Consider the following 14,397-nt stretch of genomic DNA (forward strand, 5'->3'; position numbering starts at 1 on the left):
AAGAAAAAGTTGGCAAAACCCTCCATGACATTGAATCTAATGGTATCTTCAAAGATGTCATGTCACTCCCAAGCAAGTGAAAACAGAGATAGACAAATGGGACTATCTTAAACTAAGAAGCTTCTGCACCTCAAAAGAAACAGTGACCAAAATACAAAGACAGTCTACAGAATGGGAAAGGATATTCACTGAATACACATCCGACAAGGGGTTGATATCAAGGATATACAAAGTACTGGTTGAACTCCACAAGAAGAAAACACCCAACCCCATCAAAAAATGGGGCAAGGAAATGAACAGAGTCTTTCTCAAAGAAGAAATCCGAATGGCTAAAAAGGCACATGAGAAAATGCTCTACATCATTAATCATCAGGGAGATGCAGATCAAAACAACAATGAGATATCATTTCACACCACAGAGACTGGCCCACATCCAAAAGAACAAAAGCAATTGGTACTGGCACGGATGTGGCGAGAAAGGGACCCTCCTTCACTGCTGGTGGGAATGCTGACTGGTCCAACTCTTTTGGAAAACAGTATGGACGATTCTCAAAAAATTAGAATTTGAGCTCCCATTTGACCCAGCAATACCACTTCTGGGAATATATCCCAGAGAGGCAAAAATGTATAGTCGAAGTGACATCTGCACCTGTTTGTTCATTGCAGCACTGTTTACAATAGCCAGAATCTGGAAAAAACCTGAGTGCCCAAGAACAGATGACTGGTTAAAGAAACTTTGGTACATTTACACAATGGAGTACCATATAGCTTTTAGAAAAGATGAAGTCATGAAATTTACATACAAGTGGTACTACGTGGAAAGTATCATGCTAAGCGAAATGAGGCAGAAAAAAAAGGGATAGACATAAAAAGATCACATTCATCTGGGGGACATAAAGTAACAAAATAGGAGACTAACACCCAAGAATAGCCGAGATAAGTACTAGGAGGTTCACTCCATGACTTGGAGGCCAGCCGCACATGCTAGGAGAAAAGGCAGCTCAGATAGAGAAGGGAGCACCAAGTAAAGGATGTTGGGAGGATCCTCCCAGGATAGGAGAAGCATGCTGAAAGTAGACTATAGACCAAACATGATTGTCACCCACTGCCTCTTCTGCAAACCACGACACCCAAAAGGAGAGAGAGAACAAAAGGGTGGGAGAACACAGAGGCGGGGGGGGGGGTTGGGGGGTGGGAGGGATACTGGGACTCATGGAGGTGGGAAGTGGGCACTGGTGGAGGGATGGGGACTCGATCATTGTATAACTGAAACCAAGGACAAAAATTTTTACGTCTACAACTGTACCTCGTGGTGTTTCACTAATAAAAATTAAAAAAAAAAAGAGCCATTTATTTATCAAAAAAAAAAAAAAAAGAAGAAGGGGCCCTCTCTGTCCTGGCAGAGGGAGCCTGAGCCCCCAGCCACACAGCTCCCTTAACTCACCTCTGGGGTGTTAAGGCACAGGGACAGCGTGACCCACCCCTCACAAACAGCTTCTTGAGCACTCTGCGTGGAGCCCCGCCAAGCTGGGGTCAGCCCGTCCAGGGCACCCACTTAAGCGCTTCCTTGAGGCACTTCCGCTCAGAGCAGCGGCAGAAACAAGCTCACTGCAGGTGCTAGGCTCCTAGCTTGGCTGGCACTCTGGGTTCCAGACCCCCAGGATGCAGCTCTCCCAGGCTGCCACGATCAGCTGCACCGGGCACAGGGCGGGACGGGACAGCAGGCTCAGTGGCGGAGAGCCGAGGCTCAGAAGTGCCTGGGGTCGGCTGGGGCAACAGCACAGAGGGAAGGACGATGGCCTCGCGTATGCCGGCCCAGGCTCAATTCCTGGCACTACGGATGGTCCTTCGAGCTACCGCTGCCAGAAACGATCCCTGAGCACCAAGCCCTGGGCACCGCTGGCTGCGGCCCCAAACAAGCAAGAAGCCGGTGGCGACGGGGCTGGGAGTCCCCTGGGGATTGCTAGGCGTCTCCCCTGTACCAGCCAGTGTTCCCAGGCCCCTGGTCCACGTAGGGTCTGCTTACTGGCTTGCCTGCAGTGCTCTCTGACCCCGAGGTGGGACCGAGGGGAGGGTGGGGAGTCGGAATCCAGCCGGCTTCCGGCCGTCTAAGAGGAGAGAGCACTTCTCTGGGGACATCATCGAGGCTGCCTTGCTCGGAACTCCTCCAGCAGAGGCTGCCTGCGTCCCACTCGGTTTAATCCGTGCCTCGCGTGGTGGGCTGGAGCCTTAGGACCCCGGCTCCCTGCCCTGGGGGGGTTGGGGGGGTGGAGGGCTGTGAGCCCCGTGGGAGGTGGGGCAGGGCCGTGCACGTGGCACCCTGTTTGTGTCCAGCCCTGTCCCTCCGGAGGAGCAGGCCCCACGAGCCAAGGTGTGAGAGGGCCCAGAGGCAGGCCAGGCCCTGCACCTCGGCCGCTCCAGGGTAAACACAGGAGTCAGACAGGCAGGGCGGGGAACTGGGCTCGGAGCCCTGGGCGAGTTCAGGCCCGCGCTCCCACGGGGTGAGGAGGAACAACAGCCTGGAAAGTTCTGCGAGGGCTGCCAGGGCCGACTGAGGGCCCAGGACCAGGAGTGAGGGGCCCAGGGGAGTGTGAGGGCCGAGGAGACCAGGTGAGAGTCCACTCTGCCGGCTCCTACCAAGGAAGAACCCCTCCCCCCGCCCACCTAGCCGTGCCCCTGATCCACTTCCCTTTTGGTCCTCCACATCTTCCCAGCCCCTCCCTTTGTCCACCCTCTATCCCAGCCCACGGCCCCCTGGCATCTGAGTACCCCTGCTGTGCTTCCTCAGGCACGGCATAGGGCATGTGGACCGGTCCCACGTCCAGGCAGAGGTGGGGATGGACCCAGGCAAGGCGGGGACCAGAGGCTGAGAGCCCTGGACAGCTGGACTCTCTGCCCAGGAGGGCCTGGCTGCCTAGCTGGCCTCCAAGTCCAGGCTGGGTTCAGGGGCCACTCTGATGACCAAGTAACCAGTACTAGAGCACCGGTGCAAAGTGCAGCGATGTTTCCAAAAGCTGGGGCAGAATGTGGAGGTCAGCCCTGCAGGTCCCAAGGCTGGGCAGGGAGTCTATTATTTATTTTATTTTTTTTATTTCTGACCTGGGCCGGTTCACCCCTCCTCAGGCAACCTGGTGGTCCTCCGCTCCCGGAGGGTCACCATGTGGATGCGAACTCAGTGCGGACACCCGATCGGCCAAGCGCACTACAGCCCAGAACTCCTGGACTCAAGCGATCCTCCGGCCTCAGCCTCCCGAGTAGCTGGGACTACAGGCGCGCGCCACCTTGTTGGGTCCCACCCGGCGATGCTCAGGGGTCCCTCCTGCCTCTGCACTCAGGAGTGACTCCTGGCGGTGCTCGGGGGAACCCCATGGGATCCCGGGGATCGGACCTGGGTTGGCTGCGTGCGAGGCAAACGCCCTCCCCGCTGTGCTCTCGCTCCAGCCCCAGGGGCGGGAAGCCTAGACGGTGGCTCTCCTCTTCCCACCTAGATGGGGGGTGGGGGCATTCTGACCCAGGGCTTCCTCTTGCTGACTCTCTCCCTTGGCTTCCCTGCGTAGAGACCCTCAGGCGGGAGGCTGAGGAAGGTGACTCTGAGCACTCACACTCCTTCATCATGCCGATGTCCACGCAGCGCTTGAGCCGGCAGGCCTGGCAGTGGCGCCGGTTGTCCTTGGTGATGCGGCAGTCTCCATTGAAGGGGCACGTGAACAGAGCCTTGCGCTTCATGCTTCGCCTGCAGAGAGAGCACATGGCCCGTGAGGGTCGCTCGCCCTCCGACCTCAGAGCCCGGGCTGCCTTCCCGGCCCCCGACACGTCCATTTGTGTCCCCAAGGCTTGGAGCAGGAGAAGCTCCGCTCCTCTCCATGGTCAACCCCAACACACGCACGTGGCGGCCTCCTTCTGTTGCTGTGACACGCCCCCGATGGTGGGCAGGCTTCGACAGAGCACTCCCCACCCTCCTTAACAGGACTCCACGGGAACCATGTGAGTGAACGAGCCAAGCGTTTGAAAGACAGACTGTGGGGCTGGAGAGAGAGCACAGCAGGTAGGAGCTGCTACCCACTGGGGTTCGATCCTGGCATGCCATATAGTCCTCTAAGCACTGTCAGGAGTAATTCCTGGGCGCAGAGCCAGGAATTCCCTGAGCATTGCCAGGTGGGACCTGGCCACCCCTGCGAAAAGGTAAAACAAACAAACAAATAAAACATAAGCTGAATGGGACCAGAGAGATAGTACAGTGGTTAGGACACTTTCTTTGCACGTGACCAAGCCGGGTTCGATCCCTGGAATCCCACATGGTCCCCCCAGGACTGCCAGGAGTGATTCCTGAGCATGGAGTCAGGAGTAATCCCTGAGCACGGCCGGGTGTGGCCCCAAAACTAAAACCCCCAAACCTGACATCCACAGAGTAAGCCCTCCTTGCCCCGAAAAGGCCACAAGGAGAGGCAATGCAGATGGCAGGGTTAAGGCGTTAGAGAGAACCCCAGACCCAGCAACAGAGACCGGGGGAACAGACCGTGACTCAGATACCCAGGTAACCCACTCAGAGAGAGAAGAGCTCAAGGACAGGCAGCGAGCCTGGCCCTGGCCCTCCCAAAGGTGGAGGAAGCCCGGGCTCCTGAATAGAACCCTGCCCAAGAGCTCGCCACTAGAAGCCGGGTGCCCACAGGTCCCCTATGGAAACTTTTTTCTTTTTGGGTCACACCCGGCGATGCACAGGAGTTACTCCTAGCTCTGCACTCAGGAATTACTCCTGGTGGTGCTCAGGGGACCAGATGGGATGCTGGGAATCGAACCCAGGTCAACTGCGTGCAAGGCAACCGCCCTACCTGCTATGCTATTGCTCCAGCCACCCCCCCCCCCTTAGAAACTCTTGAGTGTGTGAGCATGCATGTGCAGGAGGCTGTGTATGTGTGTGTGTGTGTGTGTGTGTGTGTGTGTGTCTGTGTGTGTGTCTGTGTACCCGCACTTTCAAAAGCTTGAGAACTCACGTTCCTACTTCTTGGGCTTTTTCTGGCAGCTGCCCTCTGTGGGGACGCTGCAGAGAGGACGTCTCTCTGGAAACTTCTCACCACCCTGACCCAGGACGTTCCTCTTGCTGTCCCCAGCCCCGGAGGGGCAGACTTCACCTTTTCAACCTAGCAGCAACTCCTCTGGGAGCTGCAGAGATGTTCGCCTCTCCGGAGAAAGGTGCGAGCCCGTCTCTGCCCAGCTGCTGATGGCACCTGCTCCAGATACCACCTTTAGTTCCATTTCTTGGAGAAACGGGACGCATCAGTCACCTTCACCAGAACTCTCACCGGGATTAGGACAACCATGCTCCTCAGTGGATTCACTGACTCTAGAAAATGGACACGAGGGACCAAACCAAATAAACCGAAGTGATGAGGAGTAGAGGAATGGCCCTGCCAGCAGCCGGACACTCAGATCTTCTGGGGGCCCATTAGTATCCCCTTTTCTTCATAGCCCTCACCTCACAGTGGATCTCTGAGATGAAGAGCGCCATCACAGTGACGATTCGGTAAGAACGGAAGGCTCTCCTGCTGGGAAGTGTGGCTTAGCTCCTTTCATTAAGTCTTCAGTTCTCATCTCTGCGCTTAGGGGCTAAAGCATTTCCAGGGGCCCACTAGTAGACCAGGGCTCTGGGACAGTGGAACAATCAGCCCGGCAGGGGTGTTCTGGCTCCGACCCAGACCCCAAAGGCCAGCTCCCGTCCCCTTAGAGATGACAGAGACTGTCCACCGCTCTGTCCACCTTGATGGAAACAGGAAGGTTTCCTCTCTGAGCCTCTGTCTCTCTGGCGGCTTTCCAGAGAGACAGAAAGTTTGGAATTACTCAGAGGGAGCTAGAACGTCCCTTCCATCAGATCAGTCCACACCTGGGTCTCGCCATTACGACCCTGCCCTCCTTCCTGCCACGTGGTTCTTGAAGCTTCACCTGTGACCACAGTCCCACACTTCACTAAGCCTCCTCGAGCTCCGGAAATTTCTCATTCAGAGAAAACTGAATTTCCCTTTCCTTCTTCTTTTCTTTTTTAACAACCAGGCATTTTGCCCAGGGGTTGACGGCCACATGATCCTCCACCCACGGTCATGTCCAGCTCCGAGTTAGTTCTTCAGGCCAAAGACACAGAGCTGAGCAAACTGGCTCCTGTAGACACGTAATCTGGGGCCCTCTCAGCCCTGAGCCAGGGCCAGTGAGTTTGCTGAGAGCTCAGGAAGGAGGCAGGCCAACGATCTTCAGGGGCCTGCTGCTCCTTGCAGGCTCTCAAGGTCAACTCTGACCCTTAGCCTAGGTCTGACCCTGATCCTGCATAGGGCTTGGGGAAAGTTCTTGTTTGTTTGTTTGTGGCCAAACCCAGCAGTGCTCAGGGCTTACTCCTGGCTCTGCACTCAGGTGCTAGGGATCAAACCCAGGTTGGTCACGTGCAAGGCAAGTGCCCTCCAGACTGTACTCTCACTCTGGCCCTGGGGAAGGCTTTAGAACTTCATCATCCTTCTTCTATTTCTCTGAAGCTCAGACTTCTACCCACGAAACAGTTAGAGGTAGCCACCCAGCCAAACTGCCCTACCACTGGAGTGGACTGATGAGACTGGAGAGGGGTCTAAAAGAATAAGTCATGTGTTAAGAGAAAATACAGAGGGAGTGGAACTGGAGTGATACCACAGTGGGGAGGGTTCCTTCCTTGCACCTCATATGATCCCCCCAAATCCTCCAGGAGTGATTCCTGAGCTCGGAGCCAGGAGTCAGTCCTGAGCACTGCTGGGTGTGGGAAAAAACCAAGAAAGAAAGAAAGAAAGATGGGGGTATGGTGCCGCCAGCAGGTCAATCTATACCTGTGCGGCGAGTGCATCAGCAGCCTGACGGCGCCTTCAGACTTCCAGATACCCTAAAATTGCTGCTGTGCCTTTGGCCAGACCCCATCAACTTGGGGCCAAGTTTACCAAGAAAGTAAATGGCCAAAAGTTAGGTATGTGGGAGACACACTCACAAATCATCTCTGGCTCAGTTATATAATTGGAAGGATGGCCTCTCTGGTTCCTGATTGAACTGCTTAACGGCCATGATCCCAGAGACTCAGGAACAAATCTTGGAACCCAGCAGGTTTTGGCAGAAATCCCTCCAGATTTAATTGTCAAAATTTCGGAATTCCAAAATCACACAGCCACTACTGCAGCCGCATGACATCAGATGTCATTCATAACCAGCAATAGAAAACAAATGGTCTATGGTTGCCTTTGCGGCAGATCTGAGTGTTGGGGTAAAATCCCAAATAATAATGGTGGGTCTGGTGTTGAAATATTGAATGTAATCAAAGTAGAGAGAGAGAGAGAGAGTAATGTGGAAATCATCTGCCCCACAGGTAGGGGGAGGGTGTGGGATGGGGGTATACTGGGGTTTTTGGTGGTGGAAAATGGGCACTGGTGAAGGGACGGGTGTTTCATCATTGTATGACCGAGACTTAAACCCGAAAGCTTTGTAACTGTGCTCATGGTGATTCAATAAATAAATTTATAAAAAGGAAAAAAAAGTAACATGGAGTTCATGCCCAATTCAATCAGCCTAATCAATGGCTGAATAAATAGCAGTACTCCTGTAGCACGGTAGCACTGTCCTCCCGTTGTTCATCGATTTCCTCGAGCAGGCACCAGTAATGTCTCCATTGTGAGACTTGTTGTTACTGGGTGTTTTTGGCATATATAGTACTCCACAGGGAGCTTGCCAGGCTCTGCCGTGCAGGTGAGATAATCTTGATAGCTTGCCGGGCTCTCTGAGAGGGGCAGAGGAATCGAACCCAGGTTGGCTGCATGCAAGGCAAACGCCCTACCCGCTGTGCTGCTGCTCCAGCCCAGCAATACTGTACTCCTACATTACAAAAAAAGAAAGAAAGAAAGAGAAAGAGAGGAAGAGAGAGAGAAAGACGGAGGAAAAACCAATGTTCTTGCGTGTGGGCTGAAGCACAAGATTATTGGGATTAAAGGAGGGAGACCATGATGCAAAGGTGAGGAGAAGGAGGGAGAGATGACTGAGGAAGAAGGAAGAAAGAAGAAAGGAGAGAAAATGGAGGGAGAAAGAAATGTGAAAAAGAAAGAGAGAAAGGAGGAAAGAGAGGACAAAAGAAGGAAAGAAAGGAGGGAATAGGAGGAAGGAAAGAAGGGAGGAATAAATGATGGGAGGAAAGAATGAAGGGAAGAAAGAAAGAAGGAAGGAGGGAAAGAAGGAAGGAAGTAGGACTGTAGAAAGGAAAGAGGGTGAAAGGAAGAAACTAAAGTAGGTAGGAAGGAAAGCAGGAGGGAGGGAGGGAGGGAGGAACGAAGGAAGGAAGGAAGGAAGGAAGGAAGGAAGGAAGAAGGAAGGGAGGGGGAGAGGGAGGCGGAGAGAGGGAGAGACGGAGGGAGGAAGGATAAAAAGAGGGAAAGGAAGGAGAAACATGTAACAAATTCCTCTGGCCAGGCTCCTATCGGACAGCAGGGTTCAGCCTGTGCTTCTTTTTGCTGTTGTTCTTGCTGTTTTTTGTTTTTGGGTCACACGCGGCGATGCACAGGGGTGACTCCTGGCTTCCCACTCAGGAATGACTCCTGGCGGTGCTCAGGAGACCCTATAGGATGCTGGGAATCGAACCCGGGTGGGCCGTGTGCAAGGCTGACGCCCCCCCCGCTGGGCTATCACTTCTGCCCCTCAGCCTCCGCTTTTACCCTTTCCGCCACCTATCCTGAGTCCCACCGGCCTTGCGGTGCGTCTCCACATCAGCTGAGTGCTGCAAAAAGCAGCGAATTTAACTCACAGCGCCCTCACACGACTCTGGTGGAAAGCAATGACAACGTGCAGCCCTTCGGAGCACGGAATCAGGGGAGCTGCAGGGAAGACCCCGCGCGGACACGCCACAGAGAGCACTGCCGAGCTCTGGAGGGGGCACCGATGGAGGCCAGCCAGACCCTCCAGCCGCCCTTCACGGAGCCCGGAGCCCAGAGCCCAGAGCCCAGAGCCAGAGGTAACCTCTCAGCTGGGCCTGGCCCGCATGGTGCTCCTAGGCACGAGTCCTGTGGCTTCTGGGCCCCAGCCGTCCCCTTCGCCCGCCTTCGGAGGCCCCTTCCATGCAGCTGCCGCCTCGCCTCTGCCCGGGAGGACTCGGAGCGGCCAGAGCTCCAGCCAGGCTTGGAGCCCCACGCCCAGCTGCCTCCAGTGCTAATTGCCCGTGAGCCGGTTTGGTTTTGAGAAACAAGAGGCTCCAGTTTCCATGGGAGCCTGTAGCCGCAGCGGCAGTCCAAGTCTGGACCCTGTCATCCTCTGCGGGGCTGGCAATTATACCCCCGCTCGGGAAGGGGGGCCAGGGTGGTGCAAGCCGGCTAAATATAGAGGCAGTTTCTAGAAAGTCAGGGGTGAGAGAGGACACTGACCGATTCCCGTGCCAGAGACCAAGTCATCAAAATAGAGACGCGTGACCCACAGAGGCGGGCGGGGCCTGGGGACGAGGACTCAGACCCGGGACTGGAGGGTCCTTCCCAAGGAGGTCATGCTGCCAGCAAAGACCCTTGTGGCTGAAGCCAGGAGACAAGGGTCGCCTCTCCTTTGGGCTTCATCTCCACTGAGGTTCTTTTTTTTTTCTTTTTCTTTTTGGGTCATACCCAGTGATGCTCAGGGGTTGCTCCTGGCTCTGCACCAGGAATTCCTCCTGGCGGTGCGCAGGGGACCCTATGGGATGCTGGGAATCGAACTCTGGTCAGCCATGTGCAAGGCAAACGCCCTCCCCGCTGTGCTATCGCTCCGGCCCTCCACTGAGGTTCTGAGTGCCCCAGACTCCATAGCTGGGTGGGTGGGATGTGATGGGCCACACATGGAAAATTGTATCTGACGCATCAGGGGTCTCAGCCGGTAAATTAAAGGAAGTAAGTGCCAAGGGGCTGGACAGAATGCAAGGCTTAAGGTGCTGGCCTTGCACACAGCTGACCTGGGTTTGATGCCAGGTACCACGTCTGGTCCCCCGTACCACACTGAGAGTGATTCCTAAGCACAGAGTCAGGAGTAGCACAGCCGGGTGTGGCCTAAAAACTGAAAGAAAACTAACAAATGTGAAAAGAAAGCCAACAAGTGCAAAAGAAGATAAAGGAACTCCATGTCTAAGAACATAGGGTTGGGGCTGGAGCCATAGCACAGCGGGAAGGGCGTTTGCCTTGCATGCAGCCAACCCGGGTTTGATTCCCAGCATCCCAGATGGTCTCCCAAGCACCACCAGGAGGAATTCCTGATTGCAGAGGCAGGAGTTACCCCTGTGCATCACTGGGTGTGACCCAAAACGAAAGAAAGAAAGAAAGAAAGAAAGAAAGAAAGAAAGAGAACATAGGGCGCTCTCTCTCTCTCTCTTTCTCTCTCTCTCTCTCTCTCCCCCAGGCAGTTTGGCAATACTATAATATGCAAGGTGCAAAGGGCCATTAACAATGTAAACCCACTTCCAGGAATTCATTCTGTGGGGACAATCGTCAGTGGGCCCAAGAGACATGTGTCCCAGGGTGGAAGCTCTGTCAGGACAAGCAAAGACAGACCCTGCGGGTCCATCGCTAGGGGACTGACTCCCTCGGTTCTCATCACGTCCACCCGCAGGGATGCTGGAAGAACACACGACAGTGAGCAGAGGGTCCACGCCCACACCCACACTTGGGTATAAAAGAGACATCAGGAAGTGAACGCAGCTAGCCGGTCGTGGGACAGCTTCTGGGGAGGAGCTGGGCTGAGAGCCAGGCTGGGGGCGGACTGAGTCCTGTTCACTTGCCCTGTTAAACAGTCTCACCTTTTTTTCTCTCCTACTCCCTCCCCCCCCCTCCCTCCCTCCCTCCCTCTCTGTCTCTGTCTCTCTGTCTCCCTCTCTCTTGTTTTTGCTTCCCACCAAGTGATGCTCAGGGGCTACTTCCAGCTCAGTGCTGGTCCCACCTGGAAGTGCTTGGGGAGGACTGTGTGGTGCCGGGCTGAAACCTTCAAGCAAAGCGCGTGCTGGAGGCCTTTACTCTCTCTCTGCGGCCCTGCCTCTTCTCTTAAAGCAGACACAGCCAATACCAATGCAAACAACCTGCCATCCACTATGACTCTTTAAACGTTAAAAATGATATACACATCTTTTCTAACTGCTGTATAGTACTCCATTGTGTAGATGTACCAAAGTTTCTTTAACCAGTCATCTGTTCTCTGGTGGTGGTTTTTTTCCCCCAGATTTTGACTATTGTAAGCAGTGCTGCAATGAACAAACAAGTGCAGATGTCACTTCGACTATACATTTTTGCCTGGGTGGGAAGGGGGGATGGAGGGTGGGAGGGACACTGGGATCCGTGGTGGTGGAAAATGGGCACTGGTGGAGGGATGGGTATTTGATCATTGTATAATTGAAGCCCAAGCACAAAAATTTGTAAGTCTACAACTGTACCTCATGGTGTCTCACTAGTAACAATTAAAAAAAAGGATATACACGTTTTGGTGAGACCAACCTGTTAGGTTTAAATCCTAACATGTAATCTTGGGGAAAATGACTTTATGTCCCCATGCCTCAGTTTCCAAATCTATGAAATGGCAACAGTCTTACAGAGGTGGGGATTGTAAGGATTAAAAAGAAGAGACCTGACACTGGAGGACCGGGCACAGAGTCAGTCCCAGATAAAAGGCAGGCAAGGAGGACAGCTGAGTGTGAGATGGCACTGGGGGTGTGGATCCAGCAGTAAGAACCTCAGACCAGCTGGCGGAGGTGGCCCCTCACATTCACGCCCACCCTCTGCTGTCCAGTGAACTCTGCGGGGGGAGGCCCAGACACTTGCTACTCTATGTGCTACTGTACAGTGACCGCTGCCTGATTTCCCTTCAGTCCCTGGAAGCCCTGATCCTGACCTTCCTGTTCCATGCCTGAATTTTATCTTATTTTATTTTTTAAGGATTTTTTAAAAAATTGAATCGCTGTGAGGTAGACCCTTACGAAGCTGTCCGTGATTAGGTTTCAGTCATAGTGTTCCAACATCCATCCCTGCACCAGTGTATATTCCCCAGCACCAGTGCCCTCAGGTGCCCTCCCATCCCCCACCCATCACCCTTTTCCTGCCTCTATGGCAGGCACTTTTCCTCTCTCTCTCTCTCTCTCTCTCTCTCTCTCTCTCTCTCTCTCTCTCCTCCCTTTTTTGGGCATTGTGGTTTGCAATCCAGATACTTAAAGGTTATTAGGAATGTCCCTTTACCTACTTTTAGCACTATAGTGATCATTTCCAGCTATTATTGTCATCCAGGTCCCTTTTCTATTTGACCTACACACCATTGTGGTTGATTCCAACCATTGATTAGTCCTCCTAAGCCCTGTTTTCCCTGGCTGTGGATATTAATCTTCTAATCTATCTATCTATCTATCTATCACGGGCTGGAGCAATAGCACAGCGGGTATGGCGTTTGCCTTGCATGCAGCCAACACGGCTGACCTGAGTTCGATTCCTCCTCCCCTCTCGGAGACCCCGGCAAGCTACCAAGAGTATCCTGCCCGCACAGCAAAGACTGGCAAGTACCCATGACGTAATTGATAGGCCAAACACAGTCACAACTGTTACAATGGAGACATTACTGGGCCCGCTCGAGCAAACTGATGAACAACGGGAGGACAGTGACAGTGATCTATCACAAATGAATGCAGTCATTCCGTATATGTCCCTCCCCCTCTGACTCATTTCGCTCAGCATGATATGCTCCAAGTCCATCCACTTATAGGCAAATGTCATGACTTCATTTTTCCTAACAGCTGCAATAGTATTCCACTTGTGAGGATATGGCATAGTTTCTTTAACCAGTCATCTGTTCTTTGGCACTCGGGTTGTTTCCAGATTCTGGCTATTGTGAATAGTGCTGCAGTGAACATAGGCGTGCAGATGGTGTTTCTTCTTTGTGGGTTTACTTTAATTTTGTCTGGGGACCACACCTTCTAGTGCTCAGGATTGATTCCTGGCTCCACACTCAGGAACCACTTCTGGTGGGTTCAGGCAGCCAACTGGAGTGCCGGGGATCGAATCCAGATCGGCTGTATGCAAGGCAAACTCCCTACCCACTGTACTATCACTCTGGCCCCTTCTGCCTGATTTTTTTTTGTGCTTTTTGGGTCATACCTGGCAATGCACAGGGGTTACTTCTGGCTCTACACTTAGGAATTACTCCTGACGAAGCTCAGGGAACCATATGGGGTGCTGGAAATCGAACCTGGGTCTGCCATGTGCAAGACAAACGCCCTCCCCGATGTGCTATCGCTCCAGCCCCTCCTGCCTAATTTTTTTTTCTTTTTTGGGTCACACCTGGTGATGTACAGGGGTTACTCCTGGCTCTGCACTCAGGAGTTACTCCTGGCGGTGCTCAGGGGACCATATGGGATGCTGGGAATTGAACCCGGGTTGGCCGCGTGCAAGGCAAACGCCCTACCCGCTGTGTTATCGCTCCAGCCCTCCTGCCTGATTTTTAACTCCCTGTCTTCAGAAACCTTTCGTGGCTCACTACTCTCCCTCCCCCTCCACTACTGGAGCAAGGGGGAAATGATCTGTTTAGAGAACTAAGATGGTAACTTGGGTACAATGACACCAGCTCCCAGCTAATGAGTCTTCCCTGCCTATGAGACGCTGAGTGTTCAATTACTTGCTTACTGTCATACCTCTCAGATGTGTGGAATCTGGAATTCGAGTCAAGATCTGTCTGATATCAAACCCTCTTGTATTCCTACCTAATCTGGTCCTCCTCATTAAGAATCCACCAGATCTCAAGCCACGCCAGAGGAGCGTCAAACATGTGTTCCCCCCGGTCTATGAGAGTGAGGCAGAGACAGTGTTGAAGGACTCCGCCACACAGAGAGGACCAGAGAGGCAGTGGCAGCGTGTGAGACGGCCATTTGCAACAGTGGGGCAAGCCCTGGCTCTCTTCTCTCCACTCTAGTACTGAGAGGTTCTGCTGTGGGGGTGTGCTGAGAGCGAGTCCATGCAAAAGGGAGCTTAAGTGCCTAAAAGGAAAAGGGGCTCTCATGAGGGGAGACAGCGCAGGGGCTGGGGTCCTGCTCTGCATACTGGAGGCCCGAGTTCAATCCCTGGCAGGCCCGGGCCCCTGAGCACCCCAGAGCCATGGCTGAGAGGACTGGCATGGTCACCTTCCCTCTCAAAGCCGCTGACTTCTCAACCTGAGCTTCTGCATATCATTGCTTCCTGGCTTATCTCTGGGCGGCCGTGGGGAGAGGCAAGCTGCCAGATGGGCCCGGACAAAGTTCCCTCTCCTAACTCTGACTTCTTGGAGGCTGGAGCGATAGCACAGCGGGGTGGGCGTTTGCCTTGCACGCGGCCGATCTGGGCTTAGTCTCTGGCATCCATATGGTCCCTTGAGCACTGCCAGGAGTAATTCCTGAGTGTATGA

General features: G+C 53.7%; 1 protein-coding gene across 1 annotated transcript in view; it reads right to left on the minus strand.

Annotated features, from left to right (window-relative positions):
* VDR (vitamin D receptor) overlaps window positions 1-14,397 on the minus strand; it is a 104,678-nt gene that overhangs the window by 61,410 nt on the left and 28,871 nt on the right. Inside the window, 1 exon segment of the mRNA XM_056117756.1 lies at window positions 3,603-3,733. Coding sequence (XP_055973731.1) covers window positions 3,603-3,733 — 131 coding nt within the window.

The sequence above is a fragment of the Sorex fumeus genome, unplaced genomic scaffold (genome assembly GCF_029834395.1).
Source record: "Sorex fumeus unplaced genomic scaffold, SorFum_2.1 ptg000036l, whole genome shotgun sequence".
In the NCBI taxonomy this organism is placed as follows: Eukaryota; Metazoa; Chordata; class Mammalia; order Eulipotyphla; family Soricidae; genus Sorex; species Sorex fumeus.